Source organism: Biomphalaria glabrata, chromosome 18 (genome assembly GCF_947242115.1).
Source record: "Biomphalaria glabrata chromosome 18, xgBioGlab47.1, whole genome shotgun sequence".
Taxonomy (NCBI): Eukaryota; Metazoa; Mollusca; class Gastropoda; family Planorbidae; genus Biomphalaria; species Biomphalaria glabrata.
The window spans coordinates 20557701-20581694 of NC_074728.1; the positions used below are offsets into that span (position 1 = coordinate 20557701).

The window sequence follows — 23994 nt, forward strand, 5'->3', positions numbered from 1 at the left end:
AAACAAATTTAGAAGGATTTATTCTGATAAAAGGCCACAGTAGAAGTCTCTGTCACTAAACACGTCGTTACCCTGGAATGTTCTATCGCTAACTGATTTTTCAGTCTCTAACCCAACATATCCCAAACGTCACTAGTCCCGTTCAATATGCGTCTCCTATGGTGCGTCGCTAAATAACTAACCTATATAAATAAGGTGTCTAACAGATTCCTCCCCCCCTTGAAAAAAAAATATGTCAATATTTTTCCACTACTGTCAAGTCTTACAAGGGCATTTTCAACTTAAGGGGAAGACCACAAACATAAAATCTTGATCTATTCATCTTGACATCTTCATCTTGACAGTTCCTCATATTCATGTCAATGTTCATAGCAGTTCATAACATTCTTTACTAGTACACAGTTCATCATGGAGGAAAATGTGGCATCTTATGGGCACGTCCTACACATCTCAAATGTTCTTTACTGGTAGTAATCTGATAAAATACAATATTTCAAAAAAACAATTATAAACTTTATTTACACATTCAATAAATTTTTTCTTACCACCCTTTTATACGCTTTTGTCCATTTTTCTTTTATACTCACCCTTTTCCATAGAACTAACTTTCGTCAATGATATATGAAATGATTCATACAAAAAAAAATATCCATACTTACTTTTAAATGCTTAACATCAAATTTACTTATCTCCCTTTTCCATAACATATAAATGGTGTCAATATATTAATATATATTACATACTCAATATAATCATAGTTTATTTACAAACTTATTTCATTTCAATGTCATTCTAGACAATAGATCAGCTACAATATTCACAGATCCACTAATAGCTTTCACTTCAAATTTATATTCCTGTAGTGCTAAGAACCATCTATAAACACGACTGTTTTTCATGCTCTTTTGCTGTATATACTGAATAGGTTTATGATCAGTTAATAAAATAAATTTCCTTCCTATTAAATAGCTCTCTAGCTTAGTAATTACCCATATTACAGCTAAGGCTTCTCTTTCAATGACACTATATTTTTTCTCTGCCTCTGACAATTTTCTGCTTACATATAATATAGGATGTAAGTTATCATAGTTCTGCATTAAACAACCACCAATAGCATTACCAGATGCATCAGTTGTGACATAAAATATTTTGTCTTTATCAGGTAGTCTTAATATTAGTTCATGACTAAAAACATCTTTAATTCTGTCAATAGCTTTCACACATTCCTCATTGCAAACTACTTTTTGAGGTTTTCCTTTTTTAAGTAAGTCATTTAATGGATTCACTATTTCTGCTAAGTTCTTTATAAACTTTCTGTAATAATTTACTATTCCCAATATGCTTTTAATTTGTCTTTTTGTTGTAGGTATTTCAATATTAAGTACTTTCTTTATGTTATCTTCAATAGGGCTAATCATGTTGTTATTTACTTTATGTCCTAAGAAAATTATTTCCTCCAATCCTATTTCTACTTTTTCTGCTTGAATTGTAAGTCCACTTTCTTTTATTATTTTGAACACTTCTTTTACATCTACCAAATGTTCCTCCCAACTATTATTAAAAATACATATGTCATCTAAATAGCAAATAACATTTTCTTTGTTTCCAATTATCATGTTCATCATTCTATTAAATGTGGCAGGTGCATTTACTAATCCAAAACTCATATAATTCCATTGAAAAATACCATATGGTGTTACAAATGCTGTGTAAGGTTTTGCATTTTCTGTTAAAGGTATTTGCCAATAACCTTTAGTTAAATCCAATTTAGTAAAAAATTTTGCTCCATTTAATTTATGTAAAATATCCTCTATATTTGGCATTGGATATGGGTCAAATTCTGTGATGTTGTTAAGTTTCCTATAATCAATACATAACCTTATATCTCCATTCTTCTTTTTGGCTATCACAATTGGTGAAGCATAAGGAGATGTTGATGGCTCAATTATACCTGATTCTAGTAAATTGTCTATTTCTTTCTTTACTTTGTCTTGTAAATGTAGCGGTATTCTATATGGCTTAAGCTTGATAGGTTTTGTGTCTGTTACTTTAATGTCATGTTTAATAATACTAGTTTTTCCTGGTATACTGGAAAAAATTTCTTTGTATTCCTGTATTATTTTAGTTATATCTTTTGACTTTTCCTTAGTTAGATTATTAAGATTAATCTTTTGCCAAGTTTGATTCTCTTTTGTTTCTATTACAGGTATTTCCTTAATATCATTTTCATTGTGATTTTCATTTGTTATTATCATCAAGCATTCTTCTCTTTCTGAAAATGTATTTTCTATTTTCTCCTGAATGTTTTGTATCAACTCATCTTCTCTATCATGATACAGTTTCAAATTATTTATGTGATATGTTTTAATTTTCCCATTCATTTCAATTTGATAATTCACATCACTAATTTGTTTTATCACTTTAAATGGACCTTTCCATTGTTTACCAATTTTATTTTTCAGGTCATTTATTAATATTAATACATTGTTTCCTACTTCTAGTGTTTTCAATTGTCTTTTCTTATTTAGATTCTCATGAGCACTTTGTTTGTACTTCTTATTGTTGTTATATGCTTGAGTCCATATTTCTTTCAATTCTGTTGTGATTGTTGTTTCACTGTCATTATTTAATTTATTCTCATTGTCTATTAGATTTTCTTTAAATACATCTAATTCATCTCTGGGTTTTCTTCCATGTATTATTTCATATGGTGAAAATTGTGTTGCTTCATGGATGTTGTTTCTATGAGCAAATAGTACATAGTTAATGTAATGATCCCACTTGTTCTGATTATTCTGAATTATTTTTGTTAGTGATCTTTTTAATGAACCACCATATCGTTCACATAAACCGTTACTCTCCGAAGAGTATAAGTGTTGTATATTGTATTGTTTAGTCCATTTCTTAAATTGTTCTGACTTGAACTGAGATCCCTGATCACTCAATATAATTTTAGGTATACCATGTCTTGTAATTACTTTTTGAGTTATGGCATTAATGATATTCTCTGCACTTGTATTTGATAATGGGATTGCCTCTGGGTATCTACTAAACATGTCTATTACTGTTAGAATGTATTTGTTATTATTTTCAGTTTGAATTAAAGGACCTATTAAATCAATAGCTACTTTCTGAAATGGTGCTGTAGGTTCATCCATTTCTTGAATAGGTGCTTTATTCACTAGGCTTTTGTTAGATCTCTTTTGACATATGTCACATGAGTTTATGTATTTGTTGATTGTTGTTTTCATTTTGGGCCAAAATACTTGTTTTGACAAATTCCTATAACATTTCTTTACTCCCCTATGTGCTGCTAAATTATTATCATGTGTCATGATTAAAACATCTTTCCAATATTTCTGTGGTAAGACAAGTTGTTTTATTTTCTTGTTATCATTACTTGTTTGTCTAAATAATATTTTATTCTCTATACAAAATTTCTCCATTGGATTATTATTGTTTTTATCTGATATTCTTGAATAAATTTTCCCAATAATATTGTCATTCATTTGTTCTAATGCAAATGTGGGTGTTGTTTCTTTTTCACTTTGAGATATTTGTGTTTCAAGACTATTTTGTGTTTCATTTTCTATCTCTCTTTCCTTAACATCTGTATTTTCTATTTGTATTACATTACTGGTTTCTTTTTCTTTATCCTTACTTATTACATTTATTGTATTTTCCTGTTTCTCATCTTGTTTATCCATTGATCTTGTTATTATCATACTTGTTATATTTTGTGTTTCTATGTTTTCATGATTTTGTCTTATGTTTTTGTATTTGTTTTGCCAGTCTTCTAATTCTTTTCTTGAACATTCTTTAACTCCTTTTATGTTTCCTACTAACATATCATATCTCATTTCTGGTATTGCAATGCCATCACAATAACCAGTGAAAAATGGGGTTTCAATGTATACCCTTATAGCTTTAAATTCCCTTACGGTGCCATCTGCTAATTCTACTTTCTTAGTAAACCCTTTATACCAATGAGGTTTGACAAATTTAGTTTTTACTGCCAAAGTGTTACAACCTGAATCCCTGATTAATTCCACCGGAATTCTATCTACAAACCCTGGGTACACTGCAAAATTGTTCCTATTTCCTTCCATGAAATATACCCTATCTGTACCTTTATTTTTGTATTCCCTACTGTAACTCCTATTTCTATAATTTCCCCTGTCATTCCTATCTCTACTCCTATATCTACTGTTATTTTGTTCATTGTATCTATTTCTACTTCCAGACCTACTATTCCCTCTTCTACAGTTAGCTGCTATATGACCTTTTCCTTGACATTTAAAACAGGTTATTTCACTATATTTTCTATTTCCACTATTTGATCTGTTTCTATTTCTACTTCTATCAACATTTTCTTTGGTGTATCCTATTAAATCTACTTTGCTCTTATCCCTATCAGAAAATGGTTTATTTGGATAGGCATTTTTGTAGACTCTCATTATCTCTGTTATTTCATCTATATTTTTTGGGTTTCTTTCTCTAATAAAAGATTGTAACTGAGGATCACATTTATTTACAAAGTTGTCCACTAGAATAAAATTTTTTAATCCCTCATAAGAGTTATTCACTTTTTCTAATTTTACCCACTTATTGAAGAAATCCTTTTCCATATTAATGGTAGTTTGGGGTTCTATTTCTAATGATGGTATATTGTCAAAATATTTCTTTCTAAAAGTTGTAGCATTATGACCATATGCATTCAATAACTCTCTTTTTAAAACCTGATAGCTATCATCAATATGATGGTCATGATTTTGGCATATTGTTAGAGCTTGACCATGAACAAAGTCTATCAGTATTTCAGACCACTCTTCTTCAGGCATGTTAAATGTAGACATTTTTGCCTCATATCTTTTCAGGAAATCACCAATGTCATCCTTCTGTTCATCAAAACTTTGAATTTTTCTTTTTAGCCATGTCTGCGAATTAGGGTTGTCTCTTTGTGTGGTATAATTATTTGAGTTATTTGTGTTATTTCCTTGTTCAGTTTGAGCTCTGGCTTGTGCTGCATCCAATCTCATCTTCTCCATTTTAGCTTCATGTTCTCTCTGCCTTTCTTGGTCCTCTTTTTGCTTTTCATATTCTTCCTTTCTGATCCTATCATGTCTCTCTATCTCTTGTCTTTGACGTTCTTCTTGTCTTTCTATCTCTTCTTTTTCCCTTCTTATTTTATCTTGCCGTTCCATTTCTTCCCTCACAACTTGCTGTACATAAGCTGCTAAGTCTTTTCCTTTTAACTCCATGGCCTTTCCATCCTGCATAGCTGTTTCCTTAACCTCCTTAAGGTCCACATATGATGATGTAGCCATTGTATTTTATATTTTATATATATTTTTACTTAGCCTATATTGGTTATGGCTATACTTTACACTTATTTTATATTTAAGTTTTTTTCAAACTTTTATACAAGTTTTAAATGTTATGTCTCTATCTATAGATTTAGTAAATGTGTAAATCTAGTCTGAGTTATTATGGTTATATCTGTATATTAGATCTAGTATCACACAAATTTAAATCTAGTATATTATAGTATGTATAATAATACAATTTAGATCTATAGTTATCAAGAGCACTATTACTATTAGATTTAGTATGAATAACTATGATAAATTTTAAAATTTGATGTGACTGAAGTGTCTAGAGGGTACTCAGTAGACTCTAAGACTGTCAGTGTCTAGAGTCTAGATCTAGAGTAGATAAAATACTATCTTTAATCTTAGATAGATTCAATCCAGAAATTATGGTTCTATTTAACCATACGAAATAAATATTTTCATACAATGTCAAATATATCTTCAACAAGATATATATATCTAGAATGTACTACCTTCATTCATCTTTCAATTAATAATATTTCAAATTAGAGTCTAGATGATTTAATTGTACCAAAGAGATGTACAAAATTTGTAGATCTATATTTAGCCAGACGACAGTGTTTGACTACATAGCCAGTTTCGGCATTATTCTCATGGCAAAATCATATTTGATTTTAACCGCTCAAACTAAAATTATTTTAGTCTGATTCACAGTAAAAGAATCCTACCCGCACTTTCTATCATTAAGTGAAAAAAAATACAGATCTAATTAAATTAATAAAAATAAATAATTTAAAATAATATAAACAAATGAAATAATTAAATGAGACTATCGCTATGGGTTGGGATATGACAATATGGCACACAATGATAACGTCACGAAGTAACCAGGCAACAACGGATATGACGTTTACACAAACAAAACAAATTACAACTCTAAACATATAATATAGCTTTTCATCTAGATTACGTCTTCTACCCCGACGGGTTTTAAGGCGCACCACCTGATTTTACTCAGGCTAACGTACCAAATTTAGACAAAATCTATTTCTAAGGGCAATCTAAACATACACTAATAAGAAAAATGGCACTTAGCTTTTGATAAGAAAGATCCCTTTGTTCGGACTCCCGAATATGCTAGATCACAACAAATTCCACTGCCTCTCTTCCAGTTCTGACTCTGTTCTCCGGTGCTACCAGTATCCCACGTAATGCCACAGATGTCCTGATATGCCACAGCAAAATGTTCCAGTTTCTTTGACGACTGTTGATGACCCTATGTGTAGTTCCGACGACTTTGTGTACACAGTTACTGACGAATAGGTTAACGGTTCTTCTGGCGATGACTTGACTTGTGTAGACGACTACTGACAAATAACAGTCTCTTGACGGCAACTTGATCTGGACGACTGACGAATAACGAATTTCTTGACGATGACTTGATCTGGGCTGACGAATAACGGCTTTCTTGACGATGACTTGATCTGGGCTGACGAATAACGGTTCTCTAAAATAGTTCACTGCTTCTGCTGCTACTCTGGTAGTACGACGAAGTTTGCTGTTGTACTCTGCTTCACTAGACCAAACTGTCCAATGTAGACTAGGTGAAACCAAGGTCACCTCCGACGACGTTCCGTTAGACGATTAACGGTTTTCAACGAAATTAAGTGGATGTAGCTGTTTCCACAACTTCAATATCAGCACGTCTAGATATCGTCTAGACCAACGAATACTAAATATATCAATGTTCAGTAATGATACATACAACTTTACTAACCTTCCAAAGGTTAAACACAGTGACCGTTATAAACGTGGCAAGCAACCGGTTCAATGAGCAAACTGCTCCACAAGAATCTCTCCAAGGGTAAGACGACAGAGCGATTTCGATTTAGTTAGCTACCAAACTTGTAGTACTCACAATACTTCTGACAGCGGGCAAACTGTCCTTCTCGAAACTGACGAGGTAAAACTTGATACTCAATGTGGCTCCTATGACGAAGAAAAAAATATGTCCAACAGGTTCACTAACGATCTCTCACCCGTTATGAATGAACGGTTTCTCTGGTTGTAGGTCGATTCAGCATATGAAGATCAGGCTTTGATAATATACTGGTTAAGTAGACCAGACGTTACGATGATTACTGTCCTGACGAAGGTCACCCTGAGTTAACGGTTCGTTGAACGTGCGATCAAACAGGCGACGACTGTATGTAGATCCAGAACAAAGTCACTCTGCGATGCTGCTGTGTTCAGCCGTACTCCGATGAAATCTGATATCTTCGAGTGCACGACCCTCACCTGAGTAAACGTTCTGCTTCGAGGTCCGGTTCGATGTTCGGCTTCATCAGGGGTCCGGCTTCGAGGTTCGGGGTCGCCACTGTGATGTTGCTAGTTCAGGTTGTCTTGAAGTCAACCAATTACTCTGCAATCGTTTGGGTGTACTTGTTCGGGTGTATTACTTGCAGTTGAACGACAATCCAAACAAGAACTATACAACACCTGTTTTAACAGGTGAAGAGATGTAGTCAACACTGATAAACAAATTTAGAAGGATTTATTCTGATAAAAGGCCACAGTAGAAGTCTCTGTCACTAAACACGTCGTTACCCTGGAATGTTCTATCGCTAACTGATTTTTCAGTCTCTAACCCAACATATCCCAAACGTCACTAGTCCCGTTCAATATGCGTCTCCTATGGTGCGTCGCTAAATAACTAACCTATATAAATAAGGTGTCTAACACTATCAGTATTTGTTTTAGATCTATCAGATTCATATGACTTATTATTTATACTTATTTTATATCATTCGTCCAAGAAAATCTAGCTCTAGATCTATTTCATTTTAGATTAGGCTATAGTTGTTTTTTTTTTTTGTTGTTTTTTTTTGTCATTTTATTTAGGCTACAATATTATCAAGATTAACTTTTTCTTTGTTTCCCACGAGACGTGTATGCCTATAGCCTAGTGCTTTCGATAATAAAAAAAAAAACGATTAGAAATGCGTAGCTTGGAGTGTCAAAACTGTATTAGGCCTCCTATTTTTATTTCGTGCAATTTAGTATATCGTAACAAATACGCATTTGGCGGAACGGTAGACAGGTCTTCATCCAGATTTAGTGTAAATAAACCAAACACAGAAACACTGAAAGATTGTATTTTCGGAATTTAGATTCTATTTTTTGGAAAATAAGTGGCATTTTATAGGGTGATCGAAAAAAACAACTTTTGTGACGATCTCTTATTCAGGGAAATTGTATCTATTTTATCAGATAGTCAGAAAATGGATAAAGTTTTTACAGATCTAATAAAATATAGTGTGGGGAAGTTTTACTCTCAATGAAGGTCAATCCAAGTGGCTCTCGGAGTAAATTTCTTCTTTGGCATCCTCATCGATTTTTCAAAATGGTATGGTGCGCGAAAAAGATGCGCGACGGCACTTCGACTCTCTTTGTCTTTGTAAAAAACTCGAAGCTGGTGTTCCATTAGTATAGTTCCATGGTTAAACCATCGAAGCTCTTTGCTACTTATTAATTGTAGTATTATTTTATAGTCTCTTTTTTGTTGCCCTATATTCATTGCATACATTTGTTTTGTATTCTACTTTTTACAAAACTTATTTTAACTCACTCCGTCCATCAGATCAAACAGTGGCAATAAATGAATTTTGTTTTATATAGAACAAGGGCAGATAAACATTGGGTTGCTGTTAATTATGGCAGTGATTTTGCAGTGGTTTCCCTTATCTAATGTTTTAACAATAAATTTGTCATAGTAGTCTATCTAATTGTATGACCGTGATATATTCTCAAGAAAAATAAAATATTTACTTCATTCCCATTAGTAACTTGGAAAGTACACATGTACCTACATCAGGGGTTCTCAACCTGTGGATCGCGACCCCCTTAGGGGTCTAATGAAGATTTTCCAGAGGTTGCCTAAGACCATCGAAAATATTGATTGTTATTGCCTATTCTTCTATTGCTGTGTGTGTGTGAGGGGGGGGGTAGGGTCGCGGCAGAGTGCGGGATTGTAAAAAAGGGTCGCCAAGCATACAAGGTTGAGAACCGCTGACCTACATAAATATAACAAAGCTTATCTAAGGAGAAGATCTCCACATTTACAGCTGTATATCTTAATAACATTTAAGCTTTTTCCTTAAGCTTTTTCCATTTTCGATATGAGACAATATAATTACCAAGAATTAATTGACTAATTCGTTCATTTTATTAGTTGTTACGTTAGGTTCAATACAAAACGTTTTAAGTTTGAACTTGATCCTAGAATGGGTGTGGTAGAAATAGTCATTGGCCTCCTTCAGTCGTAGTACGTCTACGGTTCATCTCGCACACTTCCTCTTGTGGCTGAGGAGCCTTATTTTGGAGAGACCCTCTCATCCACAAATATCGCAGGATGGTAGAAATAATGTGAGCAATTACCTATGAGGAACAGCCACAAATATTTACCCTTACCTGTGAATGCTGACAAAAATAATTTCCCTTGTTGCTATCAAAACAATAATAAATAACTAGTAATTAGTTGACTAATAAGTGTTTTTTTTTATTGATTCAAGTATTGCTTCACACATGCATAGGTGTGGAAAGTTTCAACTACATCCGATGATTGGTGTAGGAGAAATAACGTGTTGAAACTTTTTACCAGACAGACGGACAGAGTTTGCTGATATAAGCTTCACTCTATAACAAGAATACATTGGCCAGACAGCCTTATATATACCATGTTCTTTTAAAGGCTATCCTACTATATCTAATACAGACGTTACTTCAAAAAAAAAGATGATTACGTCCAACATCTTGCAATACATGTCAACCAACTACCTTGTAGTTCGGATCCAATCATATGGAACGAGATATGTGGCTTTATCTATTTGTCTTTTTGAGTATTATATTAGGTTTTAATTTTGTATTTTTTTATTGTATGGTTCAGTTTTTTTATGTCTTTTTATGTAGAATTGCTACTTTACTTTAAGTCTTCTATCCTGAAGGCTTTCTACATTTTATGACTTTTACTATTTGTTTGTTATAAATCTCCTTGCACTATTTTGTTATTTTGTGTCTGTTCCAGTTTCTTAATGTTTTCTTGAGTTTAGGCTTCCCAAACAAAGGATGTATATTCTATTAAGGCTAGTGTGGGATGTGTAGAGGAGTTATCTACCATTCGACCGCTGAGCTGGGTCGGACACCTAATCCTTATTCACACCATTGGTTCAGAATGTATCGCTGTGGACTCTGACCAGGCTTCCATCATCCCCATTGTCTTTTCATCTCAAACGCTTTTGTTATTATTTCCCCTTAAGTACAATAAATGCATTTGATGTAATCTCAAAGACCCGTCTATTTCGTATTTAATTAGATTGTGATGTTTGTAAAATGTTTTACATGTTTCGGATGTTCCTTCAGAGTTGAAGATAGTTTACTTCCTAGTCCAAACCTCCCGCAGGACGACGGGGGATGGGAGCGGGCAGGGTTTGAACCCGGGACCATCGATAAATCCAAACGACAGTCCAGCGTGCAAACCGCACCAGGCAGCCAGCTGAGGCAGACTCTGAGTGAGTCTTATAGATACCAATCGGTATAGAAGGCATAAACACTGACCTGCGACGTCGCAACCTGTGAGAAGTTTAGAACAATAGCTCGTTGCCACGTCACAGGTTCCGTCGTCACGATCTGCCCACTGGCAGCTACATCGTGACTGTAGGAAGGCTTCCCTAGACCTACATGCACTGGCTGAATCTTAGGCTAGTGAACGCTCCGATGAGTATTTTAGTTTAGACTTACTTTTTTGTTGATGTTTTCAAGTATGGATCTATATCGTCTATACTATACTCTATACTATCAGTAGATAATCCTAATCTCGACCACACAATCGCACCGTTTCACCTGTCATTAAATCAACCTGTGTTTAATGCTAGTGGAGGATACATTTTAAAAAAATATAATTTTGATGCTTTTCGTTACGTATCATTTGTCAAACATATTATTTTATAATAATAAATTAGTTCAAGGTTTTATGTCAAGCCTTGGACATCCCAATGATGTAATGATCACGCGTGTAACGCTTGTTAGAAAAGTATTTGATTGGTCAGAGATGTTAGAAGGTCAAGTACAGGGGTGATTGTAAACTTTCTTTTGATCGAAAGCAGCACCGGAAATGGGCGGAGAGACGCTATCATTTGAACAAAGAAACGAGGGATAATTAATTACTCCTCAGTCTTGGAATGAAATTTGAACAGTGTTGACGTATTTTGAGTTAAGATCTAGTAGCAATCTTTTGAATGTTTTATATTAGATACAGTTTACTTTGTATATACTGTACATTTGCGTTTTCTAGTTAGTAATTAAAGTTCTGTATTTGAATTAAAAAGTATCTTCACTTATTCAATTCTAGATAATATTATATCTTAAGTTATAAAGAATCCCCGGCAAGTCACGGTAACTCGTCTTATCAGCTGACAACTTCAAGTAGAACCCAACTCATTCTGACAGCTGACTACTTCAAGTAAAGCAAACTTGTTATATATTCAAGGCAATCATAATCTGAGATTATTCAAGATCCTATTGACCGTGAGACTTTATTTTATTATTTTAATTAAATTCAGGTTCATACATATAAGAAAGACTTCGTCAAAGACCGAGGTCATTATATTTCTTGTAGCTGTCTACTTGTTATCTTCAGTAGTAGGGCTACATACACCTACATGTGCTATAGTGACCCAAGGACTATTAGGTCGGAGACAGCGGTTTTCAGACTCCAGATAGCAATCGTTGGAGTAAGTCTGACCATTCGAGCCACAGACTGGATTCCAGACAGCAAGGCATTCTAAGCCACACTCGTCAACATCTTGCGCATTCATTTCATGTTCTGAAAATAAAAAAAAAAAAAAGAAATATATACAGTGTAAGTCGTATCTTGAACATATGGTTATAACTCTTCTTCCGCTTACACGCTCCAGCGCACAGTTCAACACAGAGGAAAAACAATTTCGATACGAGGAAGAAGAACTTGAGATCTGACTGAAGTGATCATCAAGAGATAGGAGACTGAGCAGTATGGAACTAAGAGCCGTCCCTCGTGCTACCATAGAACTGGATTAAAGACCTGAAGCGACACTGGGAAGTGTGTCTGTGGTCGGGATTAGGGTTAGGGTAGGAATGGGCTGGTAAACCTAGACCTCTCGTGTTGATAGCTGAAGTCACCGTGTGTTTTTGTAACTGTTTATTAAACACATCATCTGATATTCAATCCGTTCGTTTACTTGCTTAAGAGTTATTATAATATTTAAAATAAAGTTAATAAATAAGAGATTTTTAGGAAACACTAAAAAATGTCAAGAAGACCTTCAACATTACAACTTACTAGAAGCTAGAAAGAGAAAATGTAGAAACAGGACTCTGCAGTACATAAAAGTAAACATATAACTTACACAAGAAAAAACTGAAAAAAAAAAGCTTATACGAAGTGCAATTGTATCAATTAGTTTGGATCAGTCATATAATTAAATTTGTAATAGATCCAACATAACAACAATAAACCTGTGCGATTGGAATAAACCAGAATGCCACGATAAACCATAAAAAATTAAAAGAGGACTTTCTTGGTAAATACAAGCAGAGAGTAAATAAAATTCTCAGCACAAAACTGTCTGGCAGTAACCTCATCACGGCAATAAATAGCTGGGTCGTCCCAGTGCTCCTCTACACGTTCGGTGTCATCAAATGGACAGACACTGACCTACATAACATTGACAGACTCACGAGGAAATTATTAACCAAATTCCGATGTTTACACCCCAAGTCCTCCACCACAAGGCTATACCTTCCCCGGAAGGATGGAGGCCGTGGATTGCAGAACATCTTCAAACTGTGTAAGACGCAAGTTTCCAAAATACGATCAAAACTGCTCGCCTCCAGCAGTGAACTAGTTTCCTTCCTACGCAAATATGACTATGATGCAACCCCTCTGAACCTAATCAATGTTGATGTTAATGTTGGTTTGGACGACGTCGGGCATGAGATTCGCCAATGGGAAGAAAAAACACTCCACGGAAAATTCCCAGCTTCATTACATGGGGACAACATTGACAAGGCTGCTTCCTTAGCATGGCTAAAAGCAGGTCATCTTTACCCTGAAACTGAAGGCTTTGTCACAGCAATACAGGACAGAGTAATTAGAACAAAAAATTACGAGAAACATATCCTAAAACTCAAATTGTTGACAAATGCCGAAAATGTGGAAATGTGGGTGAGTCAATTGAACACATAATGGCAGGATGTTCAGCCCTATCGGAATCTGCCTACCTAGGTCGCCATAACCAAATTGCAAAGCTAATACACCAGCACTTGGCTTTGACACACAATTTGATCGGTAAGGATACTCCTCCATATTATAAATACTCACCACAAGAGGTTCTCGAGTCTACGGATCATCTACGGTACTGGGATAGGCCTATTTTGACTGATAAAACGGTAGATTTTAATCGCCCTGATTTGCTGCTTATCTATAAAAAAGAAAAGGCCGCTACCATTATTGACATCGCCGTACCACTATCTTATAATTAAAAAAAACTGAGCTGGAAAATCAACGAAAATATGGGAACCTTGGCTTGGAGATTAAGCGTTTATGGAAATTATCTAAAATAACAATATACCCCATTGTCATATCAACCGAGGGAATAATAACAACTGACCTAACAGATACCTTCAAGGGCCTTGGCATTCCTAGGAACATTCTCGTTGCCTGTCAGAGGGTGGTACTTCTGCAGACCTGCCACATCACCAGAAAATTCCTCGGTGGAAACTGATAAAGGGACTACGATGAATTTTGTTTCCCTTTAACGAAACTCAACCCTGGCTTCGCCAGAGAATGAATACTCGCGCTTTTATAATAATAATAATAATATCTGAGTAAATTTTTAAATGTATTTGCTTTGTATATCACCCTTTGTGTCAGGATTTTGTGATTTTACCATCACAAAAGAGATACAAGACACCGATGGCAAAGACAAACAGACACAAACACTCTTTTGTTCCCCTGGCAATCAAATCATTAAATAAGAACAATCTGAAATAAACTTTGTCACATGTAAATTATGAGTGAGTCTGGTGTGAATGTACACTTTTGGTTTCTTATAGTTATAATGTTTTTTGTTTGGTGTAATACACAAATTGTAAGACATTTCCATATGGACAATAAAGATTATTATTATTATTATTTTTAAAGCATTTATATAAAAAGGGGAAAGATTTCATATTAATTTGAACTGTGTGACGGTCATTAATAATCTCGTACTTAATCATATCGAAGTAATCAATACGTTGGTGTATGTACTCACCTTGCAAGATTAAAGAAGACAGCAACACGAGGCAAAACAGAAACGAAGACGCTTTCATTTTGAAACAACAAATTCTGTCAGATACAAATGAAAATGTTACAATACAATACTGCCTCAGTACCGCATAATATACAGTTTAATCATGCCTTTAATAACTATTGACCAAACGCTTAATAGCATCAGGGCGGACCTTAGCTAATAGGAGGCCCTACGGTGAAGTGAATTTGGTGACGCCACAATAAATAGAACACGTTAATTGATATAAGAATTATGTTTGAAACTATACATTTTCTAATGGGGAGTAACCGCTAATTACTGCAATTTATATGAAACTCTCAGGGTTTAGATCCCTTCTGTTATATAAAACACAATTAATTAGTACTAAAAGACCTGTTACGTATAAACGAGCTATAGGTCTAAAGTTCCCACAGTTTGTGACGTTGTAGATCAGTGCTCAGGCCTCCTTTTAACACTACAATTTTTTTAAGTTGAAACAAGGCGTTGTTTTGTAAAGTGGTTTATAAAAAGTAAAGTTTGTTTTCGTTTAACCCTAACCTATGTAACATATAATTCAAAAATAAGAGTACTCTTGTCTCATGTAAATTATTTTGCATTTGTTTAATACATAATATATAAAGATATAGCTAATCAATCTATTTAAATGTACATAAGATGATAAAAATCAACAGAAGTAAATTATTTAGATTTAGGATTTTTGAAACATTATCTCAATGAAAACTAACAGGAAATGACTTTGTTTCATAGATTTGCGTAAATATATATATATATATATATATATATATATATATATATATATATATATATATATATATATATATATATATATATATATAAATCCGTGAAATTATTTTGCATTATTTCTAAACTATGAAAACAAAAGATGATTACTTTTCTAAGACAGAAAAGATTGATTGGGGCGACTTCCCTTACATCTTGAAAAAGAATTACGTACATAAAAATCTATCTCTATATATATAGGTCTGTGAATCGATCAATCGCTGATAAGAATTTGTTTCCGATTTCCAGTCTAGATTTAATATAATTAGGCCTATCACATAGACTAAATTATTTTCCAAATGTTATGCGGAAATATGATTGATAAAGTTACAAACACATCTAGATCTAGTAACTAATTTACACGAGATGTAGGTACACATACTGTACTGTTGTATTTCCTTAAAATGAACAATTAACAGTATACTTCCCTTTTTTAATTAAGAAGTATGGCTCTAGTGCAGTGTTTCCCAAACTGTTTTCCGAGGAACCCTGGTGTTCCTCGAGGCCTGAATAAGTGTTCCAAGAAGTATTGAATATTGACGAGTAGGCCACCATATAAAATAATTTCTCTTAAAAGTATACAAAGAGTTCCGTTAAATACTTAGGATGTGCTAAGTGTTCCCATAAGGAAAAAGTTTGAGAAACACTGAACTAGTTTACTAAAGATTAAATAAAAGATTTAGGTATGGATATTTCAGGAGGGTTCTCAAATCTTTTTTTTTTTTCTATTACCTGTTTTTCATTAACTATTGGTTTTGAGTTCAATACCTAACAGCTGTTATCACATAGCACCTACAGTGGATTGTAATTAGGATCGATGAAAACAAATGTAGTACCACATTAAGAGGCTAGGGAGACGCTGTGGCTGAGTGGTAAAGCGCTTGGCTTCCGAACCAGGGTTCGAATCCTGGTAAAGTCTGGGATTTGTATTTTTTGGGATGCCTGGGCGTCTCTGAGTCCAACCAACTCTAATGGGTAACTGACATTAGTTATAGAAAAATATATGCGGTTGGTCGTTGTGCTGGCCACAATACACCATCGTTAATCGTGGGCCATTGAGGCAGATGACTTTTACATCATCTGCCCAATAGATCGCCGCAGGGTCTGAAAGGGGAACTTTACTTTTATAGGGAGGGGGGAGCTGAAGAGTAATACATGCAGATTGACCATATCATAGCCTCAGGGACGCTATTCAATATTGTAATAACTTAAGTGAGGCAACTCAACGAGACATAGATGTTTATTTACAGGACATCACAGGTACACAAAATCAACATCTTCTGTTAGCACAGTCTCTCCATATTGGCTCTCGACTTGGGCGGAAATCAATATTCTTTCTAATGGTGACATCCTTTTAGGTCTAGTCTACCACAATGCGCACCTTCTAGCACTAGCCTGGATGGCGGTGCGCATGGCAGAGTTACAACAATATTATTTGTCTGTGTAACTCAGTGTAACATTGTTTTGAGCGTTGGAAGAATCATTATAATCATATGGATCTACAGTGTCACACATTTGTTCAACTTTATACCATTGATTTAGAATTTCTTATTTAGAATTAGAATTCGTCGTTGTAGTCTTTCTAAGTGTTTATTGTTTGGTAATTTAATCTCATGATACAATAAAACCTAATGTTAACTCTTTCTCTCCGTAGTTATTTCCCTCGTTTCGATAATATTATTCATTTCACTCATTTGTATTTCACTATCCTGTTATAATTAAACTTCAATAACTTTTTTGTTTGTTACCAGAAAATGTTTTATTTGGTATTGAATTATAGGAGAATGCATGCTCCTTTTACACAACACAAATTAAAGTTTATAAATCCAAAATCAGTTTAGTTTAATGTAGGTCAAGTCAACGTTGACATCGTCAATTAGGAGAGAAAGAGTTAAATGACTAACGCATTCCATCATGCTGACTCCTTGAGAATTTCAAATGGCATTCACTATAATCTCATTAGTAACATGCAAAGTAGCGGTTATCTCTCATTAGATTAAATCTTAATTAAGGGTAAGAGCTCCACATTTACAGCTATATATCTTAAAAATGTTTAAGCTATTTCCTTTTTTTTTTTAGATATCAAGCAATATAATTATCAATAATGAATTGAATAATTGGTGATTTTATTAAAAAAAATCATTCATGTTTTGTTAGAAACAAAAAAAAAATGTTTAAAGTATAACTTGATCCTGTGTGGGAGAATTAACGTGTAGAGTTATCTAGGAGGACACTTCCACAAATATTTAACCCTATTGGTGAGTGCTCAAAAAAATAATTTCCCTTGCTGGTATCAAACAAAATAATTAATAACCAGCTGAATAATTAGATTTTTTTATTGATTCAAGTATTATACCTCGCAAATGGATAATTGTGCAAAGTTTCAACTCGATCCGATAATGAGTGTGGAAAAATTAACGTGTTCAAACTTTTTACCAAACAAACAGGCAGAGTTTGCTGATATAAGCTTCGTAAAAGACTCTTGACTCTATAATAAGAATACGTTGGCAAGACTACCTTACATATATCCATGTTCTGTTCAAGGCTAGTGTTGTCATTGTAGAGGCGTTACCATACGACTGCTGAGCTGGGTCGGACACCTTATCTTTATTCACACCATTGGTTCAGAATGTATCGCCGTGGACTCTGACCAGGCTTTGATCAGCCTCACTGTCTTGTGTTTTTATCTCAAACGCTTTTTCCCCTTATGTACATTAAATTCATTTGATGTAATCTCAAAGACCCGTCTTGTTCGTGTTTAATAAGAAAGTGATTCTCTGTGTGAATCTGATAGAGGCCAATCGTTATAGAATACCTGAACACTACTGCCTTGCGACGTCTCAGCCTGTTGGCAATTTAGACCGATAGCTTGTTGTCACGTCACAGGTTCCAACGTCACAATCGGTTACGCGCAAGAAGTCATTGGATTAAACGGCCCACAGGCTGCTGCGTCGCAGTTCAGAAATGAGGCCTTCTATAACGTTTGAACTGTGAACTTCTTAGGTCATGAGGTCATATGTTTAAACGAAGTTGATAAACTGCTAATAATTTAGGTGTGTGTGTGTGTGTGTGCTTCCTATTGTTAATATAACTGCTTGATGGATGAAATGTTAGTAGACGTGTTGTGAGGGGGGGGGGACCAGCATTGGTGTAGGGCCGGCCTTAGGCATAGGCAAACTAGGCAGCTGACAAGTGCCTCCGATTGGCGGGGTCCTCGAACAGGACTCAACCTAAAAGAAAATTTGTCAAACATGGAACAAAACTAGCAGAGCTCTACGGCTCCATGTCTACAAGCTTAGCTCTGAGTATTTACTATGTATCAAGATTTAGTCACGAAGTGTAGATCTACTTGTTAGATTACATGTGTTAGAAGACCATTGGTTTTTCTTTTGAATAAAATGTCGAAATGTTATTTCTTGTCTAGCGGTCATGAATCGTCCATGAATCACATTGTAAATTGTAATGTCACTGAATATGCGTTATATAAATTTCACTAATTTGATGATTTAGATTTAGATACAGGAAGGCTTTTAATTCATTGCGTATATTTTGCTTACTTTTTTATATATATTTCATTTTGGGGGCCACCCAATTCATTTAGCATTGGGCTTCATATTACCTTCTGCCGGCCCTTACTGGTGATTGGCTCCAACTTGACTCTTTTACCAGTTAGACGAAGAAAGGGACAAAGAAAGGTCTTGCAAGCAGCACAATAGTTGTTAAACACCCTTGTTGGCTTTAGAAGTAGCAGCAGTAGCGGAGATGATCTTAAAGAGGAATGGGTTAAAGTAGAATTTACTTTAGGTGAATCAACATTGGGCTAATTTCTCGTTAGCAACAAAAATCTTTGATTTATGAATCCTGACTAGAGCTCTAGACTGACCACAAGATCCTGGAACAGCTCCTTCTCAACTCCGTAACTGTAGGAAATCATCCTTAGACCTACATGCACTGGCTGAATCTTAGGGTTATGAGCGGTTCTCTGAGTATTTTAGTTTAGGCTTACTGTCTTATAATGTTTTCAAGTATGGATCTATATCGTCTATACAATCGCACCGTATTACATGTCATTGAATCAACAGGTGTTTAATGCTAGTAGAGGATAAATTAAAATATAAAATCTAATTAAATGCTTTATTTTATTTAAACTCTGATTAACATTCAAGTTCATACATGTAAGATAGAGATTGTCAAAGCCCGAGGTCATTATATTTCTTGTAGCTCTCTACTTGTTAGCTTCAGTAGTGGGGCTACATGGACCTTCATGTGCTATAGTGACCAAAGGACCACTAGGTCGGAGACAGCGGTTTTCACCATCAAGTTCGCATTTGTTGGGGTAAGTCTTACCATTCGAGCCACAGACTGGGTTCCAGTCAGCAGTGCATATTACGAGACACCGGTCATCATCTTGCGCATTCACTTTCAGTTCTGAAAATTACAAAGAAACCTATAACGTTGAGGTCGTATCTTGAACATATTGTTACAACTCTACTTCCGCGCTCCAGCGCACCGTTCAACACGAGAGATAAACGACATGTGCTTACGAGAAAGAAGGATTGTTTAGATCCAAGCTGAAGTGATTAGCAAGAGATAGAAGTCAGAGATGTCTGGAACTAAGAGCCGTCCCTCGTGCTACCAGAGAACTGGATTAAAGACCTGGAGCGACACTGGGAAGTGTGTCGGTGGTCGGGATTAAGGTTTAGGTAGGAAAGAACTGGTGAAACTTTAACCCCTTATGAATTGATAACTGAAGTTACTAAGTGTTTTGTAATTGTTAATAAACACATCATCTGATATTCAATTCCTTTCCTTTTAATCAAACTCTATGGCGTCATCACAAGGGGCTCGCAAGGACCTTTCTTCAGGGAACAGTACCAGGAAGAATATGAGGAGGAAGACAGAGAAAGCGATGGGAGGACAACACCAAAGAACTGACAGGCCTGTCAGTGAATGAAATTCTATCTAAGGCAAAGGTCAGAGAGAAATGGAGAAAGACGGTTGACAGATCTTGTGTGGCGCCCCAACGGTCCAACAGACTAAGAGATAGGTGAAGGTGAATTAAAAATTCGAGCGTGGCCTAACTAATGCTATTGAATGATTATCTTATTGATCTAATTGTTTTGCAAAAGGCCAATCTCTTATTTACAGCCTGAACTTAATAAAAAATTCCGTAGCTTATTATATCGTGCAAATGCTATATTGTTGCAGGAAACAGTACTTATTAATTGTTGTTTTAAATTATATTCCATTTGTATGTATATAATGTAGACTTTTTCTCTTTAAAAAGAGAACATTTTATTGTAAATGTAGTAGTTAGTCTGACAGAAATGGCATAATTTAGCAATACAATTTTTAAAAAAAATGCTGAAAATATGGTAAAAACAAGAAGGTTATTTTCTGGAAATATACAAAATATGTTATTGCATTTTACTTCTCGAGAGACGATCTTTTCCCTTTGCAACTTCTTGTGTGACAAAAGAGGCCAATCCTTGACGCACAGCTGCGGTCAAAGGTTGTGCATATGTAATCACAACATTTATTTATATGTGTGTGTTTGTGTGTGTGACACAAAATAGAGCAGTGCGATTCATAACAAACGAATATTCACATTTGACTAGAGTAACACCTTTAGTAAAATCACTAAGTTTAGAAAGCCTTCAGGACAGAAGGCTCAAAAGTAAAGTAGCAATCATACATAAAACACTGAACCATAATCTTCAAATACAAAAACAAAATTTAATAAAATACTCTGAAATACACAAAGATAAAGGCACATTCCTCGTCCCATATGCTAGGACAAATTTGTACAAATACTCCTTCTTCCCTAGTGCTATTAGAGCATGGAATGGATTGCCTGAGCTAGCCAGGAAAACCAGTGACTTGGCAGAATTTAAGTCATTGGTTAATATGCATGACTAAATGCATGACGCGTAGGACGTAATCATCTTCTTTTTTGAAGTAACGTCTGTATTATATAAGATAAGATAAGATAAGTGTGTGTACATTATTTGCACACTACTCAAGCGTAAGCTACTTTAAACATAGATTATGTAAAGCAAACAATAGATAAAGGAAACTTAAACCAAAATTTATGCGAATATATTATATCAATGGGAGCTGTGTGAAGACTATCAATAATCTTGTGCTTAATCAGATCCAGTGGCGTAGCTAGGGTGGGGGGAGGAGGGGGGAGAATTTGAAAATCCCCCCGGGCCCCCACTTGAAAGTGGCCCCCAAATGAGTGTTTTTTTACATTAAAAATGTAATGTTATGGAAAACGCAGGGGCCCCCAAAGAGGTCAAGCCCCCCCCCCCCCCCGAGCCCCTAAACGATGGAAAATTCCTAGCTACGCCCATGATCAGATCGAAGTAATTAATTTGTTGGTGTATGTTCTGTGTACTCACCTTGCAAGAGTACGGCAAGCAGCAACACGAGGATAGAAAGAACTGAAGAAGCTTTCATTTTGAAACAACAACCACCAAAACAAACCCTGTCAGATAAAAATGAAAGTGCTACATTAAAAAAAACAATGTACCACAAAACGGTAACTATTGGCTAAACGCTCACTGTAATCAGAGCAAGGCTTAGCTTATTGGAGGCCCTAGGTGAAGTGAGTCTGGTGGCCCCGAAATAACTAGAATAAACAATAGAAATAAAAACCATAATTTATCTAAGGGAAAATAGCCCGCTAATTACAGCCATTTATCTGAAAATTACAGGGTCTAGCTTCTTTTCTGTTATCTAAAACTAAATTAATTAATAAGTACTAAATGACCTGCGACGTGGCAACGAGCTATTGGTCTAAATTGCCTATTGGTTCTGACGCAGGTCAGTGTTCAGGCCTTCCATAACTATTGGTCTCACTTAAACACACATATAGACTATTATAGACTCACATTTCTTTACTTTCTCTTTGGGAAGAAGACAAGCAAAAAATAGAATACTCAAAAGGAATAACTTTAAGGACGCTGCAGGTAAGTCTTAATCTTTAATGTAGTTAATTATCTAAATTGCGCTATATGCCACTTTATAAATGAGGCTTTAGTATATAAAGCATAAAGCACAATGGGGTAGCGTATAGTAGCCTCTTTATAAATATTGTCAATGAAGAAACTTGAAAACCGGAGTAAAGCAGACCTCTAAGAGACGTGTCCCATCCGTCTATCCCTACGACACCTAAGATAAAATTATGTAGAGTATAACATATTGGCGCAAACAACGAAAACGAGGTCTACGGTAAAGATGCGGAAAAGTATAGGCCTACAGTTCGGAAATGGGATTGGGTAGTCATGTGACATACTGCACTCGCCCTTAATCCTTGGAATCGAAGACATTGCCATTTTTATTCTAATGTAAACAGAAAATATCAAATTACTCTCTTTATAATTATTGGCTAGGACTTTTTTTTAACTTGAAATCTAGAGTAGAACAAAATAATACGTAGACAATAGACATATATAAATATAGACTAAAAAAAGGAAATAACTTCATGGAACTTGAAAACATGTATATCTATTGTTTTCGGGTTTCCGAATTCTGAAAAGTTTCATGATCTTCAGTCTTAGAGATTAAACAAAACTACACTGCTCATAGTATAATAAAGTAAACAAAATCGCAAGTCACAAATTTTCGTTTCATAAAACTCTTTTATCGGCCAGTCTATATTTATGTCTATGACATAGACTAAATCAATTTCAAATGTTGTGCTGAAATAAGATTTGCAGATTTACAAAACACATCAAATAACTATTAAATTCATACGACATGTACCACACACACCACATACTGTATATTTGTACTTTCTTCATATCAACAAGTAGCAGTATACTTGCCTTTTTATAATCAAGATTATATGTGCAAAGTTTCCCAAATTGTTTTCCTCGGAACCCGAGTGTTTCGCGTGGCCCGAAAAAGTGTTCCAAACATTACATAGAAATTGACGAGTAGGCCACCACATAAATTAATCTCTCTAAAAATATACAAATTGTTTCGTCAAAATACCGAGAATGTGCCAAGTATTTAGTTAAGGAATAAGTTTGGGAAACACTGCACTGAATGAAGACTAAGAAAAAAATAGATTTATGCCTGGACATTTAAAGAGGGTTCTCAAATCTTTTTTTTTTTAATTACTTGTCTTTTATTAACTACTGGTCCTGAGTTCGAGACCTAACATTTGTTATCACATAACATCTGCAGTGGGCTATAATTAGGATTGTTGAAACAAAATTTTGTACTGAACTAGGAGGCTTGGGAGGCATGGTGGCTGAGTGGTAAGACGCTTTGGGATCCTCGGGTGCCTCTGAGTCAACCCAGCTCTAGTGGGTACCAGATATTAGTTATGAAAAAGTAAAGGCGGTTGGTCGTTGTGCTGGCCACATGACACCCTCGTTAACCGTAGGCCATAGAAAAAGTTGATCTTTACCTCATCTGATTTATCTGCCCTACAGATCGCAAGGTCTGAATGAGGAACTCTTCTTTGAGGGGGGGGGGGCTGTATACTATTACATGCAGAT

General features: G+C 35.0%; 1 protein-coding gene and 2 long non-coding RNA genes across 5 annotated transcripts; all 3 read right to left on the minus strand.

The window, feature by feature from the left end:
• Position 1: 1 nt before the first annotated feature.
• On the minus strand, positions 2-8071 carry LOC129923955 (uncharacterized). The gene is made up of 2 exons (XR_008775918.1): positions 5846-8071; positions 2-475 (listed from the first exon to the last, which is right to left on the minus strand). It is a non-coding gene; the product is annotated as an uncharacterized LOC129923955 (long non-coding RNA).
• A 4757-nt stretch (positions 8072-12828) lies between these two features.
• On the minus strand, positions 12829-15992 carry LOC129923868 (uncharacterized). Of its 3 annotated transcripts, none has more exons than XR_008775805.1 (3): positions 15864-15992; positions 14684-14757; positions 12829-13849 (listed from the first exon to the last, which is right to left on the minus strand). It is a non-coding gene; the product is annotated as an uncharacterized LOC129923868 (long non-coding RNA). The 3 variants fall into 3 exon arrangements; XR_008775804.1 differs by having other exon boundaries at positions 15843-15987; XR_008775806.1 differs by lacking the exon at positions 15864-15992 and adding an exon at positions 15593-15650.
• A 3614-nt stretch (positions 15993-19606) lies between these two features.
• LOC106053684 (turripeptide Gsg9.2-like) lies at positions 19607-23274 on the minus strand. The gene is made up of 3 exons (XM_056017288.1): positions 23261-23274; positions 21886-21971; positions 19607-19909 (listed from the first exon to the last, which is right to left on the minus strand). Exons 1-3 carry the CDS (start codon positions 23263-23265, stop codon positions 19707-19709), a joined length of 294 nt encoding a protein of 97 aa, XP_055873263.1. The 5' UTR covers positions 23266-23274; the 3' UTR covers positions 19607-19706.
• Positions 23275-23994: the final 720 nt, after the last annotated feature.

Excerpts from the sequence above, each read along its gene's own strand:
- LOC106053684 (XM_056017288.1), bottom strand. Across the intron at positions 19,910-21,885 it reads GCTTGCCGTACTCTTGCAAG|AACTGAAAGTGAATGCGCAA; the intron begins GTGAGTACACAG and ends TGTAATTTTCAG.